The sequence below is a fragment of the Bufo bufo genome, chromosome 7, assembly GCF_905171765.1.
Source record: "Bufo bufo chromosome 7, aBufBuf1.1, whole genome shotgun sequence".
Classification (NCBI taxonomy): domain Eukaryota; kingdom Metazoa; phylum Chordata; class Amphibia; order Anura; family Bufonidae; genus Bufo; species Bufo bufo.
The window spans coordinates 11,482,126-11,500,113 of NC_053395.1; the positions used below are offsets into that span (position 1 = coordinate 11,482,126).

At 53.4% G+C, this 17,988-nt stretch overlaps 1 protein-coding gene across 3 annotated transcripts; it reads right to left on the reverse strand.

Annotated features, from left to right (window-relative positions):
* Positions 1–1,035: 1,035 nt before the first annotated feature.
* On the reverse strand, positions 1,036–14,417 carry GDPD3 (glycerophosphodiester phosphodiesterase domain containing 3). Of its 3 annotated transcripts, none has more exons than XM_040441195.1 (12): positions 13,820–14,417; positions 12,584–12,766; positions 12,289–12,331; positions 11,061–11,196; positions 10,875–10,920; positions 10,665–10,783; positions 10,175–10,264; positions 9,387–9,520; positions 9,254–9,313; positions 8,900–8,951; positions 7,357–7,538; positions 1,036–1,159 (listed from the first exon to the last, which is right to left on the reverse strand). In XM_040441195.1, the coding sequence occupies exons 2-12, from the start codon at positions 12,720–12,722 to the stop codon at positions 1,144–1,146; spliced, it is 1,017 nt and encodes a 338-aa protein (XP_040297129.1). In that variant the 5' UTR covers positions 12,723–12,766; positions 13,820–14,417; the 3' UTR covers positions 1,036–1,143. The 3 variants fall into 3 exon arrangements, with proteins under 3 accessions (XP_040297129.1, XP_040297130.1, XP_040297131.1); XM_040441196.1 differs by lacking the exon at positions 13,820–14,417 and adding an exon at positions 13,668–13,809; XM_040441197.1 differs by lacking the exon at positions 13,820–14,417 and adding an exon at positions 13,478–13,660.
* Between the last annotated feature and the right edge of the window lie 3,571 nt (positions 14,418–17,988).

Genomic DNA, 17,988 nt, shown 5'->3' on the forward strand with positions numbered 1-17,988 from the left:
GTATCTGGTTCTGCTGGGGCAATAGTTTGTGCTGCTCTGTGGTATCTGGTTCTGCTGGGGCAGTATATTGTTCTGCACTGTGGTATCTGGTTCTGCTGGGGCAGTATATTGTGCTGCACTGTGGTATCTGGTTCTGCTGGGGCTGTATATTGTGCTGCACTGTGGTATCTGGTTCTGCTGGGGCAGTATATTGTGCAGCACTGCGGTATCTGGTTCTGTTGGGGCAGTATATTGTGCTGCACTGTGGTATCTGGTTCTGCTGGGGCGGTATATTGTGCTGCACTGCGGTATCTGGTTCTGCTGGGGCGGTATATTGTGCTGCACTGTGGTATATGGTTCTGCTGGGGCGGTATATTGTGCTGCACTGTGGTATATGGTTCTGCTGGGACAGTATATTGTGCTGCTCTGTGGTATCTGGTTCTGCTGGGGCAGTATATTGTTCTGCACTGTGGTATCTGGTTCTGCTGGGGCAGTATATTGTGCTGCACTGTGGTATATGGTTCTGCTGGGGCAGTATATTGTGCAGCACTGTGGTATCTGGTTCTGCTGGGGCAGTATATTGTTCTGCACTGTGGGGTCTGGTTCTGCTGGGGCAGTATATTGTGCTGCACTGTGGTATCTGGTTCTGCTGGGGCGGTATATTGTGCTGCACTGTGGTATCTGGTTCTGCTGGGGCAGTATATTGTGCAGCACTGTGGTATCTGGTTCTGCTGGGGCAGTATATTGTGCAGCACTGTGGTATCTGGTTCTGCTGGGGCGGTATATTGTGCTGCACTGCGGTATCTGGTTCTGCTGGGGCAGTATATTGTGCTGCACTGTGGTATCTGGTTCTGCTGGGGCAATAGTTTGTGCTGCACTGTGGTATCTGGTTCTGCTGGGGCAATAGTTTGTGCTGCACTGTGGTATTGCTGTCTCCACCATCAGTTTGGACCCACCTATAAAATGGGGCCATTTTTAGGTTATTTTCCAGGGCCACTTTAAGTTCCCCGTCCGCCCCTGCTCCTTGGCTGCCCACTTACCCGGCCGCCATCTAAGTGAATTGTCTCTTCTGCTTCTTTCAGGTGCAAAGTTCCCTCATCCTCCTGGGTTATTTCTGTCTCCGCCATATTGTTCTCCTCCACGATCGCCAGCGGCGCACGCTCCTCAGGTCACTGCCCAACTGGAGAACAGGGAATTATGGGAGAAGTTTAACACTGTAGGGACAGAGATGATACTCACCAAGAATGGAAGGTAAGTGTGAGGTGCTCAACCCGAGATTCCTGGCTCATGAATAGAATGCCACAACTACAGTGAAGACTGACACAGTGCAGGGAAGTAAGAAAGAGAACATGTGAGGGTGCCTATGTAAAACTGACACCCCCAACGGGCCCCGTTGTGGGGTCTGACTCTCCCTCTTGTCTGGACAGGCGGATGTTCCCGGAGTTTTCCGTTTCCCTATCTGGGCTGGACCCGCACGGTCTCTACTGTCTCTGTGTGCAGGCCGTCCCCGATGGTGAGAACCGTTACAAGTGGCGTGAGGGGGCCTGGAATATGAGCGGCAGAGCCGAGCCAGGACCCCCCACCCGTCTCTACCTCCACCCCGAATGCCCAGCCCCCGGTCACCGATGGATGGAGAGACCCATCTGCTTCAACAAGATCCGGCTGACCAACAACACTCTGAGCCAGGGAGGACAGGTATGGAGGAGCGAGAGCCTGTGGGTGTGCTCATAGAGCAGTGCACAATGGCGCCCCCTACGGTCGTACAATCCGGAAAAATTGAGAATTTTTGCATTGAAATGAACAAGATTGTGCGCCATCACCTAAACCTCTCAGATTACTACATGTCAGTGATGTACAGCCTGAGTGCCCCCCTGTGTCAGCCTGCATGTCCCCTCATGTCAGCCTGGGTGCCCCCCTCGTGTCAGCCTACGCAACCCCCCTCGTGTCAGCCGGCATGTCCCCTCGTGTCAGCCGGCATGTCCCCTCGTGTCTGCCTGGGTGCCCCCCTTGTGTCAGCCTGGAGCGCCCCCCTTGTGTCAGCCTGGAGCGCCCCCCTTGTGTCAGCCTGGAGCGCCCCCCTTGTGTCAGCCTGGAGCGCCCCCCTTGTGTCAGCCTGCGCGCCCCCCCTTGTGTCAGCCTGGAGCGCCCCCCTTGTGTCAGCCTGGAGCGCCCCCCTTGTGTCAGCCTGGAGCGCCCCCCCTTGTGTCAGCCTGGAGCGCCCCCCCTTGTGTCAGCCTGCGCGCCCCCCTTGTGTCAGCCTGCGCGCCCCCCTTGTGTCAGCCTGCGCGCCCCCCTTGTGTCAGCCTGCGCGCCCCCCTTGTGTCAGCCTGGAGCGCCCCCCTTGTGTCAGCCTGGAGCGCCCCCCTTGTGTCAGCCTGGAGCGCCCCTTTGTGTCAGCCTGGAGCGCCCCCCTTGTGTCAGCCTGCGCGCCCCCCTTGTGTCAGCCTGGAGCGCCCCTTTGTGTCAGCCTGGAGCGCCCCCCTTGTGTCAGCCTGCGCGCCCCCCTTGTGTCAGCCTGCGCGCCCCCCTTGTGTCAGCCTGCGCGCCCCCCTTGTGTCAGCCTGGAGCGCCCCCCTTGTGTCAGCCTGGGTGCCCCCCTTGTGTCAGCCTGGGGCGCCCCCCTTGTGTCAGCCTGGAGCGCCCCCCTTGTGTCAGCCTGGAGTGCCCCCCTTGTGTCAGCCTGGAGCGCCCCTTTGTGTCAGCCTGGAGCGCCCCCCTTGTGTCAGCCTGCGCGCCCCCCTTGTGTCAGCCTGCGCGCCCCCCTTGTGTCAGCCTGGAGCGCCCCCCTTGTGTCAGCCTGGGTGCCCCCCTTGTGTCAGCCTGGAGCGCCCCCCTTGTGTCAGCCTGGAGCGCCCCCCTTGTGTCAGCCTGGAGCGCCCCCCTTGTGTCAGCCTGCGCGCCCCCCTTGTGTCAGCCTGCGCGCCCCCCTTGTGTCAGCCTGCGCGCCCCCCTTGTGTCAGCCTGGAGCGCCCCCCTTGTGTCAGCCTGGGTGCCCCCCTTGTGTCAGCCTGGAGCGCCCCCCTTGTGTCAGCCTGGAGCGCCCCCCTTGTGTCAGCCTGGAGCGCCCCCCTTGTGTCAGCCTGGAGCGCCCCTTTGTGTCAGCCTGGAGCGCCCCCCTTGTGTCAGCCTGGAGCGCCCCCCTTGTGTCAGCCTGCGCGCCCCCCCTTGTGTCAGCCTGCGCGCCCCCCTTGTGTCAGCCTGCGCGCCCCCCTTGTGTCAGCCTGCGCGCCCCCCCTCCTGGGTGCTCCCCATGCCAGGGTCCTTTATGTTGTCTCTTGTGATCGCTAATACAGTTTTCTCCTCAGATCGTCCTGCAGTCCATGCACCGTTACTCCCTGCGACTATATGTCATCCCCACCTCCAATAACGGACCCCACGCACGGCCCACCGCCACCATATCCTTCCCCGAGACGTCCTTCATAGCCGTCACCAGCTATCAGAACCCCAAGGTCAGGAATCGGGATTAGTTCACCCCCTCGTACATCCCACGTCGGCCCCCTAGGGGTTAATACTTTGATTTACTGTATTTGTACAGTTCTGTCTTTTTCCTCTGTTCACATACAAAGTTGCATTTCAAATTCTGCTGACCAAAAAGTTTAGCTCCACCCTCCTGACAGTCATGTGACCTTACAGCTGACCTCCCACAATGCACTTCTCTGCTAACAGGAAGGCAGCAGAATTAAGAATGCAGCTTTGGATGCAAGTGGAGAAGAATATTTGGGGGCCGTGCCTTTGGAAGGAGCGGGGAGGGGGGTTGGGGAGATATCCATATCCAGGCAGGAGGAACTCCAGAATATTGGGGACCTGGGGCACAGTGAATAGGGCTCCAGGTGAAGCAATACACTAAGGCCCCTACTCCAACAGGAAGGGGTCATTATAATCCTTCCTGGGCTCCTCCCACTTACATTAGCCCCTCCTCTTACCTATGTTCTCCCCCCCCATAGCTCTCCTTGTTGAAAATAGAAGAAAATCCATTTGCAAAAGGAATCAAATATTTCAAGAGTCAACAGGAACAGTAAGTGCGACTCCTCCTGTCTGCTTATCGCCCCTACTGACGCTATATACTGAAAAACCAAATCAGCGGCTGCATGGTGCGCTGCCCCTGTAATGTGACCGCCGCTGAGCGGCTCAAATAGAAGGAGAAATGTAATCAGCCTTACGATACTGAAAACCCAGAAATTCTCTGTTCCAGCAACACTCCGAGAAAGAGGCAGAACAGACCAGGAAAGGATGAAGATGGGTCCCCAGGTCAGTCATTCGGTGATCGCAAGATGCTTCTGTGACCTCAAACATCACACACTAAACTGATACGCGACATGTCCTGAGTTACATCCTATATTATACTCCAGAGCTGCACTCACTATTCTGCAGGTGCAGTCACTGTGTACATACATTACTTATCCTGTACTGATCCTGAGTTACATCCTATATTATACTCCAGAGCTGCACTCACTATTCTGCTGGTGGAGTCACTGTGTACATACATTACTTATCCTGTACTGATCCTGAGTTACATCCTGTATTATACTCCAGAGCTGCACTCACTATTCTGCTGGTCACCGTGTACATACATTACTTATCCTGTACTGATCCTGAGTTACATCCTGTATTATACTCCAGAGCTGCACTCACTATTCTGCTGGTGCAGTCACTGTGTACATACATTACTTATCCTGTACTGATCCTGAGTTACATCCTGTATTATACTCCAGAGCTGCACTCACTATTCTGCTGCTGCAGTCACTGTGTATATACATTACTTATCCTGTACTGATCCTGAGTTACATCCTGTATTATACTCCAGAGCTGCACTCACTATTCTGCTGGTGCAGTCACTGTGTACATACATTACTTATCCTGTACTGATCCTGAGTTACATCCTGTATTATACTCCAGAGCTGCACTCACTATTCTGCTGGTGCAGTCACTGTGTGCATACATTACTTATCCTGTACTGATCCTGAGTTGCATCCTGTATTATACTCCAGAGCTGCACTCACTATTCTGCTGGTGCAGTCACTGTGTACATACATTACTTATCCTGTACTGATCCTGAGTTACATCCTGTATTATACTCCAGAACTGCACTCACTATTCTGCTGGTGCAGTCACTGTGTACATACATTACTTATCCTGTACTGATCCTGAGTTACATCCTGTATTATACTCCAGAGCTGCACTCACTATTCTGCTGGTGCAGTCACTGTGTACATATATTACATTAATTATCCTGTACTGATCCTGAGTTACATCCTGTATTATACTCCAGAGCTGCACTCACTATTCTGCTGGTGCAGTCACTGTGTACATACATTACTTATCCTGTACTGATCCTGAGTTACATCCTGTATTATACTCCAGAGCTGCACTCACTATTCTGCTGGTGCAGTCACTGTGTACATACATTACTTATCCTGTACTGATCCTGAGTTACATCCTGTATTATACTCCAGAGCTGCACTCACTATTCTGCTGGTGCAGTCACTGTGTGCATACATTACTTATCCTGTACTGATCCTGAGTTGCATCCTGTATTATACTCCAGAGCTGCACTCACTATTCTGCTGGTGCAGTCACTGTGTACATACATTACTTATCCTGTACTGATCCTGAGTTACATCCTGTATTATACTCCAGAGCTGCACTCACTATTCTGCTGGTGCAGTCACTGTGTGCATACATTACTTATCCTGTACTGATCCTGAGTTACATCCTGTATTATACTCCAGAGCTGCACTCACTATTCTGCTGGTGCAGTCACTGTGTACATACATTACTCATCCTGTACTGATCCTGAGTTACATCCTGTATTATACTCCAGAGCTGCACTCACTATTCTGCTGGTGCAGTCACTGTGTACATACATTACTTATCCTGTACTGATCCTGAGTTACATCCTGTATTATACTCCAGAGCTGCACTCACTATTCTGCTGGTGCAGTCACTGTGTACATACATTACTTATCCTGTACTGATCCTGAGTTACATCCTATATTATACTCCAGAGCTGTACTCACTATTCTGCTGGTCACCGTGTACACACATTACCTATCCTGTATCCTGAGCAGGGGATGCACAGTCACAGATGATAGAAGGTGATAATGATTTCCGTGTGGTTTCAGGCTGTAAGAGACAGAGAGAGCGTGCTGCCGAGTTAACAATGTCTCCAAGAGACAGCACAGAGAAGAGACCGCTTGTGTTAGATGTGAACTCAGAAGAGAAAAATGAGAGACTGCATGTGTCAGAAGAGATAACCGTGAAGGAAGAGAGACAGGAGGACGCAGAAAAGAGAGAGGAGGAAAAGAGACAGACACCTGGAACAGAGAGCCCCGGGGACATCAGGAATACGACAGACACCTCATGCCCTGAACACACAGAGGAGAGCTCCCACAGAATGGACAGTCTAGTGCAGTGGGACCCCATAACACAGAGACCGGTGTGGGCAGCACCCTCCGCCATATCTCCAATGACGGCCTATAGTTGCCCCTTCAGTCACAGGTAAGATCCTGGTCTTTCTTTCTGTGCTTGATTAGTTCAGCCTGGCTCTGCCGCCATCTGACTGCTTCTGTTCCGTTACAGATTCGCTCCATTTCCTTCCCCGATCTCTAATTTGCCCCCTGTGACTCCCTATTTTATGGCCTCCTGGACCCCTCCACCAGTTAGACTGAGTTACCCACCGATCATGCAGCAGATGTGTTCGTCACCCTGGTACCTGCCCCCACACGCCACCTCCAGGGGCCTCTGATGTCAGAAGCAGGTGTCCTGGGGGCCCCGCACAGAGTACTGCATGGTGGAGTAGTGACATGGTGCCTGAGGTGAGCAGAGCCAAGCGATGCAGCAGAGCTGAGAGACTGGCAGAACAGACCACCAAGCAGCAAAGGGGCTGCAGCGATGCTCTGCAGCAGGACTTGAACCACGTGATGCGATGCGCTGCAGAAGGACATGGACCAAGAGATGCTGTGCAGCAGGACATGAACGAGATGATGCTCTGGAAGCACGACATGAACAGGAGGATGCTCTGCAGCAGGAGATGAACGAGACGATGCTCTGCAGCAGGACATGAACAGGAGGATGTTCTGGAAGCACGACATGAACAGGAGGATGCTCTGCAGCAGGAGATGAACGAGACGATGCGCTGCAGCAGGTCCTGAACCCGACAATGCTCTGCAGCAGGACATGACCCAGACGATGCTCTGCAGCGACCAGCCGGCTGAGAGATGCTACATGGACCTGGCTGAGGAGCATATCCTCCCACAATGTGTCCACATCTCCAGGGTCTGACAGGGGGGGGGGGGGGCTCCACTACAATGTATCATGACTGTAAAATAAAGACTTTATTCACATCCTGTAGGTTTATATCTGGGGTCGTGTCCTCACATGTGTGTCCTCTGCTGGTCTGACGCAGGCGCCTGGTCCTCTGCCCCCCGAGTCCTCTGCTCCCCCTCGTGTTCCTGCAGGAAGCCGTGAAGCTTGGAGGGGTAATCAGTCATGACACCGGTGACTCCACAGTGAAAGGCTCTGCGGAAATCCGAGTCCTGGTTCAGCACCCAGAGGTAAACCTGCAGGGGGCGCAACACATGAGAGCAGGCAGCAAATGTATGACACATACACACATCACATGACCGGCCCCGTGTATAAGGCCTCATGCACACGACCGTTGTTTTGGCGGCTCGGATGCGGACCCATTCACTTCAATGGCGCCGCAAGAGGTGCAGACAGCTCCGTTGCGCGTCCCCGCTAAAAAAATATAACATGTCCTATTCTTGTCCGAGCTTTGCGGACAAGAATAGGCATTTATAATGCTGGCGCCAGTTCCGTTAATTGCGGAAGGCACAAAGGCAACTTCCGTTTTTTGCGGACCGCAAAAAACAGCACGGTCGTGTGCATGAGGCCTAATAGACATAACATGACCGATCCTGTGTATAATAGACATGACGCGGCATGGCCGGCCCCGTGTACAATAGACGCGGCATGGCCGGCCCCGTGTACAATAGACGCGGCATGGCCGGCCCCGTGTACAATAGACGCGGCATGGCCGGCCCCGTGTACAATAGACGCGGCATGGCCGGCCCCGTGTACAATAGACGCGGCATGGCCGGCCCCGTGTACAATAGACGCGGCATGGCCGGCCCCGTGTACAATAGACGCGGCATGGCCGGCCCCGTGTACAATAGACGCGGCATGGCCGGCCCCGTGTACAATAGACGCGGCATGGCCGGCCCCGTGTACAATAGACGCGGCATGGCCGGCCCCGTGTACAATAGACGCGGCATGGCCGGCCCCGTGTACAATAGACGCGGCATGGCCGGCCCCGTGTACAATAGACGCGGCATGGCCGGCCCCGTGTACAATAGACGCGGCATGGCCGGCCCCGTGTACAATAGACGCGGCATGGCCGGCCCCGTGTACAATAGACGCGGCATGGCCGGCCCCGTGTACAATAGACGCGGCATGGCCGGCCCCGTGTACAATAGACGCGGCATGGCCGGCCCCGTGTACAATAGACGCGGCATGGCCGGCCCCGTGTACAATAGACGCGGCATGGCCGGCCCCGTGTACAATAGACGCGGCATGGCCGGCCCCGTGTACAATAGACGCGGCATGGCCGGCCCCGTGTACAATAGACGCGGCATGGCCGGCCCCGTGTACAATAGACGCGGCATGGCCGGCCCCGTGTATTACAGACGCGGCATGGCCGGCCCCGTGTATTACAGACGCGGCATGGCCGGCCCCGTGTATTACAGACGCGGCATGGCCGGCCCCGTGTATTACAGACGCGGCATGGCCGGCCCCGTGTATAATAGACGCGGCATGGCCGGCCCCGTGTATAATAGACGCGGCATGGCCGGCCCCGCGGATCACATGCATCACATGGCCGGTCTGAGGTATAACATACACACTACATGTATGATGTCATTACCTGGATGCCTCTGGCTTGGAGATGCTGAAACAGACTCTTCCTCATTATCAATCTGTGAGAAAAACATCGGGTCTCATTATAAGGTATAATCGTACAGTCTGACAGCACATCATAGTCATCACCTGGAACAGCCGACTCTCCAGTTACCAGAGAGCAGTGCATTATGGGAGCTGAGCCTCAGGTTACTGTGACTTTGGCTGTGACTGGAGCAGAGGACATGATCTAACCCAGAACAAGTAGAGGAAAACCTTTCTAAAGAATCTCAGCGTTCCGTCGAGATGTAACCTGTGAAGTGCTGGAACATCTTGTGCAATGTGGAGTCCCCCTTTAAGAAGCTAAACGCTCTGCACTTACTTGTCCTGCAGGTAGACCAGGAAGTGGTTCCTCATCAGAGCGCGTTGTGGAAAATACGTCCTATAGGAGGGAGACGCGGGGTGAGGCCTCGGTATCCAGCAATGACCCCCCCCCCAATATAATATACACGCACCTGTTTATAAGGGACGGCATGTACGTCTCCACCACCGACTCCGGCAGATCCACGAACGGCAGCAGCCCCGTGTAATACAGGAGGAGGAGGATGGCGCCCCGGCGTGGCGTGAACATGAACGGCATCTCTGGGTTCTAATATGTGCAGGACGATGAGGATGTAGTAGTTACAGTAGGAGGAGGAAAGAAGAAAGGGAGTGAAGAAAAACAGCAGAGCTAAAAGTGATTAGGAGGATGGGGGTTGTAATAGCGGTGATTGTATAAGGAGGTTATTGGTGGGAAAACTGCAATGTTAAAAATGAGTGAGTACAGAATGATGGAGTAGTAGTAAAAAAGACAACAACTATACCAGATGTAAAGAGAAGGATGAGAGTAGTAGTGGAGAGGAGGATGACGTGGCTTAGTAGGCACACGGGAGAAAGAGCAAGCAGCAGTAGTAAACAGGATAGGAGAGTAGTAGCAGTAAATATGAGAATGATGGGGTAGTAATAGAGGAAAAGAGGATTACTAACAAGATGAAGGAGGAGTACAGAGCGGCATGAGAGTTGTAGTATTTTTAATGCATAGGATATTAGAGGATCAGCAGTAGTAAAGAGAACATGGAGTAGTAGTACATTGATGGAGTAGTAGTAGAAGAAAAGAGGATGAGGGAGTAGTGTTAGTAGTGAATGAGAGAGTAGTAGTAGAACTGAGGAGGAGGATGGAGTAGTAGAAGTAGTAGTATATACTGAGGGGAGTAGTGATGAGGAGATACATAACAGTCTGACTCTCTGGCCATGTTCTCGTTACCTCCTTACGACATTTCTTCATGACCTTGTCGCTGGTGCTGGCCCAGATGGTCCTCTCCATGCGATGGTATCTCCTCACGAGCTCCGACACCTGCCGCACAAAACGGGATCACTGCCTGCCATATGGGGGTCACTGCCGGCCACACTCCGCCACACCGGGGTCACTGCCGGCCACACTCCGCCACACCGGGGTCACTGCCGGCCACACTCCGCCACACCGGGGTCACTGCCGGCCACACTCCGCCACATCGGGGTCACTGCCGGCCACACTCCGCCACACCGGGGTCACTGCCGGCCACACTCCGCCACACCGGGGTCACTGCCGGCCACACTCCGCCACACCGGGGTCACTGCCGGCCACACTCCGCCACACCGGGGTCACTGCCGGCCACACTCCGCCACACCGGGGTCACTGCCGGCCACACTCCGCCACACCGGGGTCACTGCCGGCCACACTCCGCCACACTGGGGTCGCCACTCCCTGCAGTTACCTTCTTAATCAGCTCATCGTTGTCCTCCTTAATCTCCACATTGATGGGTTTATCGGGGAATCTCTGGAAGACCTCCTCCAGGAGGGGCATGCGGTGGTCTGTGCCTGACGATATGTGACCTGTGAAAGGCAGGTGTATGAGGTACAGAGGGTGTGCTGGGACTTGTAGTTCTGAAACAATCTGAAGACTACTAGAGTGACTACAACCTACCTGGGAAGAAGGTGACCTCCAGAGACTTCTTGTACTGCGGCAGCTCCTAGTTATGAACACAATATCTAAAATCCACGTTTCAGTTCACTCACAGAAAGCACAGATGGTGAAAAGCAAGGAACTGACACAAACAGAACTTTATTACTATACATACTGTCCGTATAAAGCAGCCGCCATTGTCATTACCTCATATGTGAGGTCGCGTATGTTCACGTCGTGTCCCGTCTGCCTTAGCAAATTGCCGTCATGTGACACCACAACGCGGCCATCTTTGGTCATGTGACAGTCCAGCTCAAGGAGGTCTGTGTGATGGGTGACCGCACTAGAATGAAGAGAATATGGAACCATCTTATCTGTGTGGCGCGTCTATTTAATGGGGGTCTGGCTAAGAAGACCTTTGTCTATGCCAATAACAGCTGAATTCAGGGCCCCCAAATTAAGGTCGCTATCAAAGTGCTGTGTACACTGGAGAACCCCTTGAAGTGTTCAGCCTATGTGCAGACAGCCAGAGGAGGCATTTCCATTGGCAACCAATTAGATTCCAGCTCTCATGTTCCAGAGGCCCTTTGGAAAATAAAAGCTGCAGCCTCATTGGTTGCTGTGGAGGAGTTACTCCCTTTCTCTTTTGCACCATCTTGACACACCTGCCCCTATACGATATATTCTAGACTTGCTTTACTTTCCAGAAATCACTTATTTACGGACACCCACATAATGCCGCCCCCCAGAGAAAAACACTGCGCCCTACATAAGGCTGCCCTCAGAACAATGCTGAACCCCAGAAAATTCCACTTCACCTCAAATAATGCCGCCCCCCCCAGAGAACAGTGCTGTACCCTACATAAGGCTGCACCCCTCAGAACAATGCTGCCCCCACATAATGCTGACCCCCCAGAGAACAGCGCTGTACCCCAGAGAACACCACTGCCCCCCACATAATGCTGACCCCCCAGAGAACAGTGCTGCCCCCCACATTACGCTGACCCCCCAGAGAACACCACTGCCCCCCACATTACGCTGACCCCCCAGAGAACACCACTGCCCCCCACATTACGCTGACCCCCCAGAGAACAGTGCTGCCCCCCACATTACGCTGACTCGCCAGAGAACACCGCTGCCCCCCCACATTACGCTGACCCCCCAGAGAACAGCGCTGCCCCCCACATTACGCTGACCCCCCAGAGAACAGCGCTGCCCCCCACATTACGCTGACCCCCCAGAGAACACCACTGCCCCCCACATTACGCTGACCCCCCAGAGAACAGCGCTGCCCCCCACATTACGCTGACCCCCCAGAGAACACCACTGCCCCCCACATTACGCTGACCCCCCAGAGAACACCACTGCCCCCCACATTACGCTGACCCCCCAGAGAACAGCACTGCCCCCCAGATTACACTACCCTCACACTTACTTATCAAACGCCTCAATGGTGTTCTCGATTTTCTCACCGGCTCCTGAAGGGCAGAGATAGAAGGCAGTTAGGTCATTGTGTCCATCACCCAGCTTTCCCAGACTCCTGCGCAGTGACTGCCCACAGCATTAATGGTCGTCACCCAGCTTTCCCAGAAACAGACAGGACTAAGAAATAACTGGACATTTTGGCATTCAACCATAATAATTCCTATTACCCTCATATTGTAGGCTGGCACCCTATTCCTCCCCTGGGTTAAATGTTGGGGTGGTACCTGAAGTCGGGGAGCACTTACCCCCTCGGTGGGAGATGTGACGGCAGTGGAAGGCCAGTCTCTTCCTCTTCTGCAGGATGTGAGGATTCTTCAGTAAGTAATAGGAGGTGGCAGCGTAGCCCCCCAGGACTGGCACCAGGAAATATAAGGGGGGCACCATGATGTGAGGAGATGGGCCCAGCAGCTATTCGGAGGCAGCGGGACCTGAGGAGGAGAAGGACGGCCCTGAATGTTCATCATCCAGACATCGTGGGATGTGAAGGGCACAGAGGCTGGGAGGAGTGAGGCTCCTGTGCACATTACAGCATCAGTCGCCTCCTCGCTGTGTCTGCCATGGGCACTGCCCAAAAATAATCACAGCTCCGCTCAGTGCCCAGACACAGGATTAATAATGTCTGCTGTGCAGAGAAATGTGCTGCCATGGGGCATCATCTCCTTTACTGCCACAGGGCATCCTCTACTGCCACAGGGCATCCTCTACTGCCACAGGGCATCCTCTACTGCCACAAGGTATGTTCTATTCTGTTGCCACAGGGCATCCTCTACTGCCACACGGCATCCTCTACTGCCACACGGTATGTTCTCTTCTGTTGCCACAGGTGTTATTGTAATATAGTCATAGTTACATAACAGGGTATCCTCTATTCTACTGCCACAAAGCATTCTCTCCTCTACAGGGCATCCTCTACTATGACAGGGTATCCTCTCCTCTACTGCCAGTGTATATTTCTTCTATTGCCACGGGGCATCCTCTCCTATCCTGCAATGGGGTATCCCACCCCTCTGATATAGCATGCCCTCTACTGTTCAGTACAACTGGGTGCCCTGTGACTGGCATTGTCTCCTCTATTGTCCTAGAGAACAATCCTCGGCTCGCGCTGGGTCTTCTCAGTTCTACTGCCGCAGTGCACTTACCTGCCATTGCATCGCTTCTATCCTGGCATACAATTAGTCTGCAGTTAGGTGGTATCTGAACTCCTGGCATACAGTATCTTCAGATGCAGCACATGCCCTGATCCATACAACCTACTCCTGCCATGGTACACACTACCCGCTCTTCTTCTGGCACAAAGGCTTTAGCTGTCTCATAGTAAAGAGGACCTACCTAGTTACTACCGCCCTGTGGTACCCACTTCTCTCCTGGCACACAGGGTATAGTGCCATCTGCATCCAGAATATTTGGTTCCTCTTGGTTACAGGATATGTGTACCCGTCTCCTGGCACTTCCAGACCCCCACCTGGTAATGTGCTCCTCACCTGGCACGCCGCCTCTGCTCCTGTTCTGGCACAGTCTTCGCCCCTCTGGTTTGGCACACAGTCAGCACAGCTGTATCCCGCCGCACACTGATAGATCTTCTCCCCTGGCACAATGGTTTACCGGTCCTGTTCCCTCCTGGTGTACTGTACATATACCAGCTTGTCAGTGGCTGGCACCGGGCCCGGTGGCTGCGCCCTCTTTCTACCTGCTCCCTGGACTGGAAGGGAATGCTCCAAATCAGCAGATAAAGACCTGACAATCAACAGTTTTTGATAAAGGGTGGGCACTGCTCAGAGGTGGGTGCCTGCGGTGCCCCTGGTATGACAGCTCTGTGCACAGGTCTGTTCTCACAGAAGACTCCTCTGCACGGGAGTCGTTCCGGCAGCTATGAGGTTAATCTCCTATCTGACACACCCACCTGCATTCCAAGCAGGTATGTACCCGCAGCCTCACACACCTGACCAGAACCAGTTTGGGCAGTGACCTGAGGACAAGGTGAGCAGACCTCCCATGCCCAACAGCTATGAGGGTCCATGTCACATGACCAGCCCACTCCATGCTGTGGTATCTAAGCCTCTCATGTGTGATACAGTCTGAGACCCACACTGTACTACACTTCATGCATTCTGTCACTGTGTATCTAATCCTCTCCTGTGTGATACTGTCTGCTGAGCTGTGTATCTAATCCTATCCTGTGTGATACAGTCTGCTGTATCTAATCCTCTCCTGTGTGATACTGTCTGCTGTATCTAATCCTGTCCTGTGTGATACTGTCTGCTGAGCTGTGTATCTCATCCTGTCCTGTGTGATACTGTCTGCTGAGCTGTGTATCTAATCCTCTCCTGTGTGATACTGTCTGCTGAGCTGTGTATCTAATCCTATCCTGTGTGATACTGTCTGCTGAGCTGTGTATCTAATCCTATCCTGTGTGATACTGTCTGCTGAGCTGTGTATCTAATCCTATCCTGTGTGATACAATCTGCTGAGCTGTGTATCTAATCCTGTCCTGTGTGATACTGTCTGCTGAGCTGTGTATCTAATCCTCTCCTGTGTGATACTGTCTGCTGAGCTGTGTATCTAATCCCATCCTGTGTGATACTGTCTGCTGAGCTGTGTATCTAATCCCATCCTGTGTGATACTGTCTGCTGAGCTGTGTATCTAATCCCATCCTGTGTGATACTGTCTGCTGAGCGGTGTATCTAATCCTATCCTGTGTGATACTGTCTGCTGAGCTGTGTATCTAATCCCATCCTGTGTGATACTGTCTGCTGAGCTGTGTATCTAATCCCATCCTGTGTGATACTGTCTGCTGAGCTGTGTATCTAATCCCATCCTGTGTGATACTGTCTGCTGAGCCGTGTATCTAATCCTATCCTGTGTGATACTGTCTGCTGAGCCGTGTATCTAATCCTATCCTGTGTGATACTGTCTGCTGAGCCGTGTATCTAATCCTATCCTGTGTGATACTGTCTGCTGAGCTGTGTATCTAATCCTATCCTGTGTGATACTGTCTGCTGAGCTGTGTATCTAATCCTGTCCTGTGTGATACAGTCTGCTGAGCTGTGTATCTAATCCTATCCTGTGTGATACTGTCTGCTGAGCTGTGTATCTAATCCTATCCTGTGTGATACTGTCTGCTGAGCTGTGTATCTAATCCTGTCCTGTGTGATACTGTCTGCTGAGCTGTGTATCTAATCCTATCCTGTGTGATACAATCTGCTGAGCTGTGTATCTAATCCCATCCTGTGAGATACTGTGCTGAGCTGTGTATCTAATCCTCTCCTGTGTGATACTGTCTGCTGTATCTAATCCTATCCTGTGATACTGTCTGCTGTATCTAATCCTATCCTGTGTGATACGGTCTGCTGTATCTAATCCTATTCTGTGAGATACTGTCTGCTGTATCTAATCCTATCCTGTGTGATACTGTCTGCTGTATCTAATCCTATTCTGTGAGATACTGTCTGCTGTATCTAATCCTATCCTGTGTGATACAGTCTCCGCTCTACAATCTTCTGCTACATGAATAATATTATATCTCACAGAGGATAATAATGTTATAATAACCGGTCTCCCTGCACTCAGCGGCATCAGGCATTAACAATCAAGTATCGATGCTCTTGATCCTAATGTCAGGCTTCATGTACGTCGCCCATAGCAACCAGAGTTCAGCTTCCAGTTTTGCATAAAAAGGATAGAAAGTGAAAGAAGTGATCCGATTGGCTCCTGGAGGATATACAGAAAATGGCTGCACACAGCAACCAATAGCTTTCGTTTTTCAGTCTAGGTTAGAAGAAGAAATCTGATTGGCCGATGTGAACAAATATAAGAAGGAGCCATTACTCATCGGGAGAGTCCACAAACATCAGATTGGGAGGGGGGGGGGGGGGGGGGGGGGGATGACGACTGGTATGACGGGTCTTACGTGCTGTACATATAGCAGCCGCAGGGCGGGGCACCAATAGTGACCGATTAGCTGCGGATTTTCAGCACCTAAGGGTGCGTTCACACGCTGCAGATTAGACGCAGTTTCCTTCCTTCTATCAGAAAATGGATCGGCTGCAGGATAAATGGACAGGATGCAGAGTTCTAATCCGCAGCAGCGGAGAATTGCTGAATGCTCATTCACTTTGCCGTTGCCGCACAACGCTGCAGCAAATCAGTCACGTGTGAACCCTGCCTAAGACTGCTCCCCCACAATGGACGCCAGCCTCTGGGTGGGACCTCTGCCTCAGGAACAGAATGTGAAAATGACAGTGAAGACTGACACCAATCCCAGTAGTCATTAGTAGCCAGAACTGAATTTGTAAAGCGCTGCAGAATATGGTGGCGCTATATAAATAAAATATTATTATTATTACAGTCAAAGTGGACTAAAGTAAGTTCATCCTGAGCTTCCAGGTTCATGAAGAGAATCTGAGAACAAAAGTGAAATCTTAAGCCCAGGGGGAGAAGGGTACGTAACGGTACAGATCACTGCATGCGGGGGGCCGAGCGGGTAGATGAGGGGTGCAGCACACATTGTGGGGATACATAAGGGGTGCGCCACACGCAGAAGGCATAGCGGGTAGACGAGGGGTGCAGAGTAGTATATAAGGGCCGCAGCGCACAGCACAGGGGTATTTAAGGGATGCAACGCACGAAGGAGGCCGAGCTGGTAGCGCACAGGTAAATAAGAGGTGCGGCGCAGGTAGACGAGGGGGTTCAGCAAACATTGCGGGGGTATATAAGGGGCGCAGCACAGGTACATAAGGGGGGCAGTGCATGCAGGAGGCAGAGCTGGTAAACTGGGGGCACAGGTAGATCAGGGGCACAGCACACATTGCGGGGGTATATAAGGGGGCAGTGCATGCAGGAGGCAGACCGGGGGCACAGGTAGATCAGGGGTGCAGCACACATTGCGGGGGGTATATAAGGGGGGCAGTGCATGCAGGAGGCAGAGCTGGCAGACCGGGGGCACAGGTAGATCAGGGGTGCAGCACACATTGCGGGGGTATATAAGGGGGGCAGTGCATGCAGGAGGCAGAGCTGGCAGACCGGGGGCACAGGTAGACCGGGGGTGCAGCACACATTGCGGGGGTATATAAGGGGGGCAGTGCATGCAGGAGGCAGAGCTGGCAGACCGGGGGTGCAGCACACATTGCGGGGGTATATAAGGGGGGCAGTGCATGCAGGAGGCAGAGCTGGCAGACCAGGGGCGCAGCACACATTGCGGGGGTATATAAGGGGGGCAGTGCATGCAGGAGGCAGAGCTGGCAGACCGGGGGCACAGGTAGATCAGGGGTGCAGCACACATTGCGGGGGTATATAAGGGGGGCAGTGCATGCAGGAGGCAGAGCTGGCAGACCGGGGGCACAGGTAGATCAGGGGTGCAGCACACATTGCGGGGGTATATAAGGGGCGCAGCACAGGTACATAAGGGGGGCAGTGCATGCAGGAGGCAGAGCTGGCAGACCGGGGGCACAGGTAGACCGGGGGTGCAGCACACATTGCGGGGGTATATAAGGGGGGGGCAGTGCATGCAGGAGGCAGAGCTGGCAGACCGGGGGCACAGGAAGATCAGGGGTGCAGCACACATTGCGGGGGTATATAAGGGGGGCAGTGCATGCAGGAGGCAGAGCTGGCAGACCGGGGGCACCGGTAGATCAGGGGTGCAGCACACTCTCG

Coding starts and splice junctions, on each gene's coding strand:
- GDPD3 (XM_040441195.1), bottom strand. CDS start 12,722: ATGGTGCCCCCCTTATATTTCCTGGTGCCAGTCCTGGGGGGCTACGCT. Junction 10,921..11,060: donor TACGCGACCTCACATATGAG/GTAATGACAATG, acceptor GTTCATAACTAG/GAGCTGCCGCAGTACAAGAA. Junction 10,265..10,664: donor ACGATGAGCTGATTAAGAAG/GTAACTGCAGGG, acceptor TTTGTGCGGCAG/GTGTCGGAGCTCGTGAGGAG.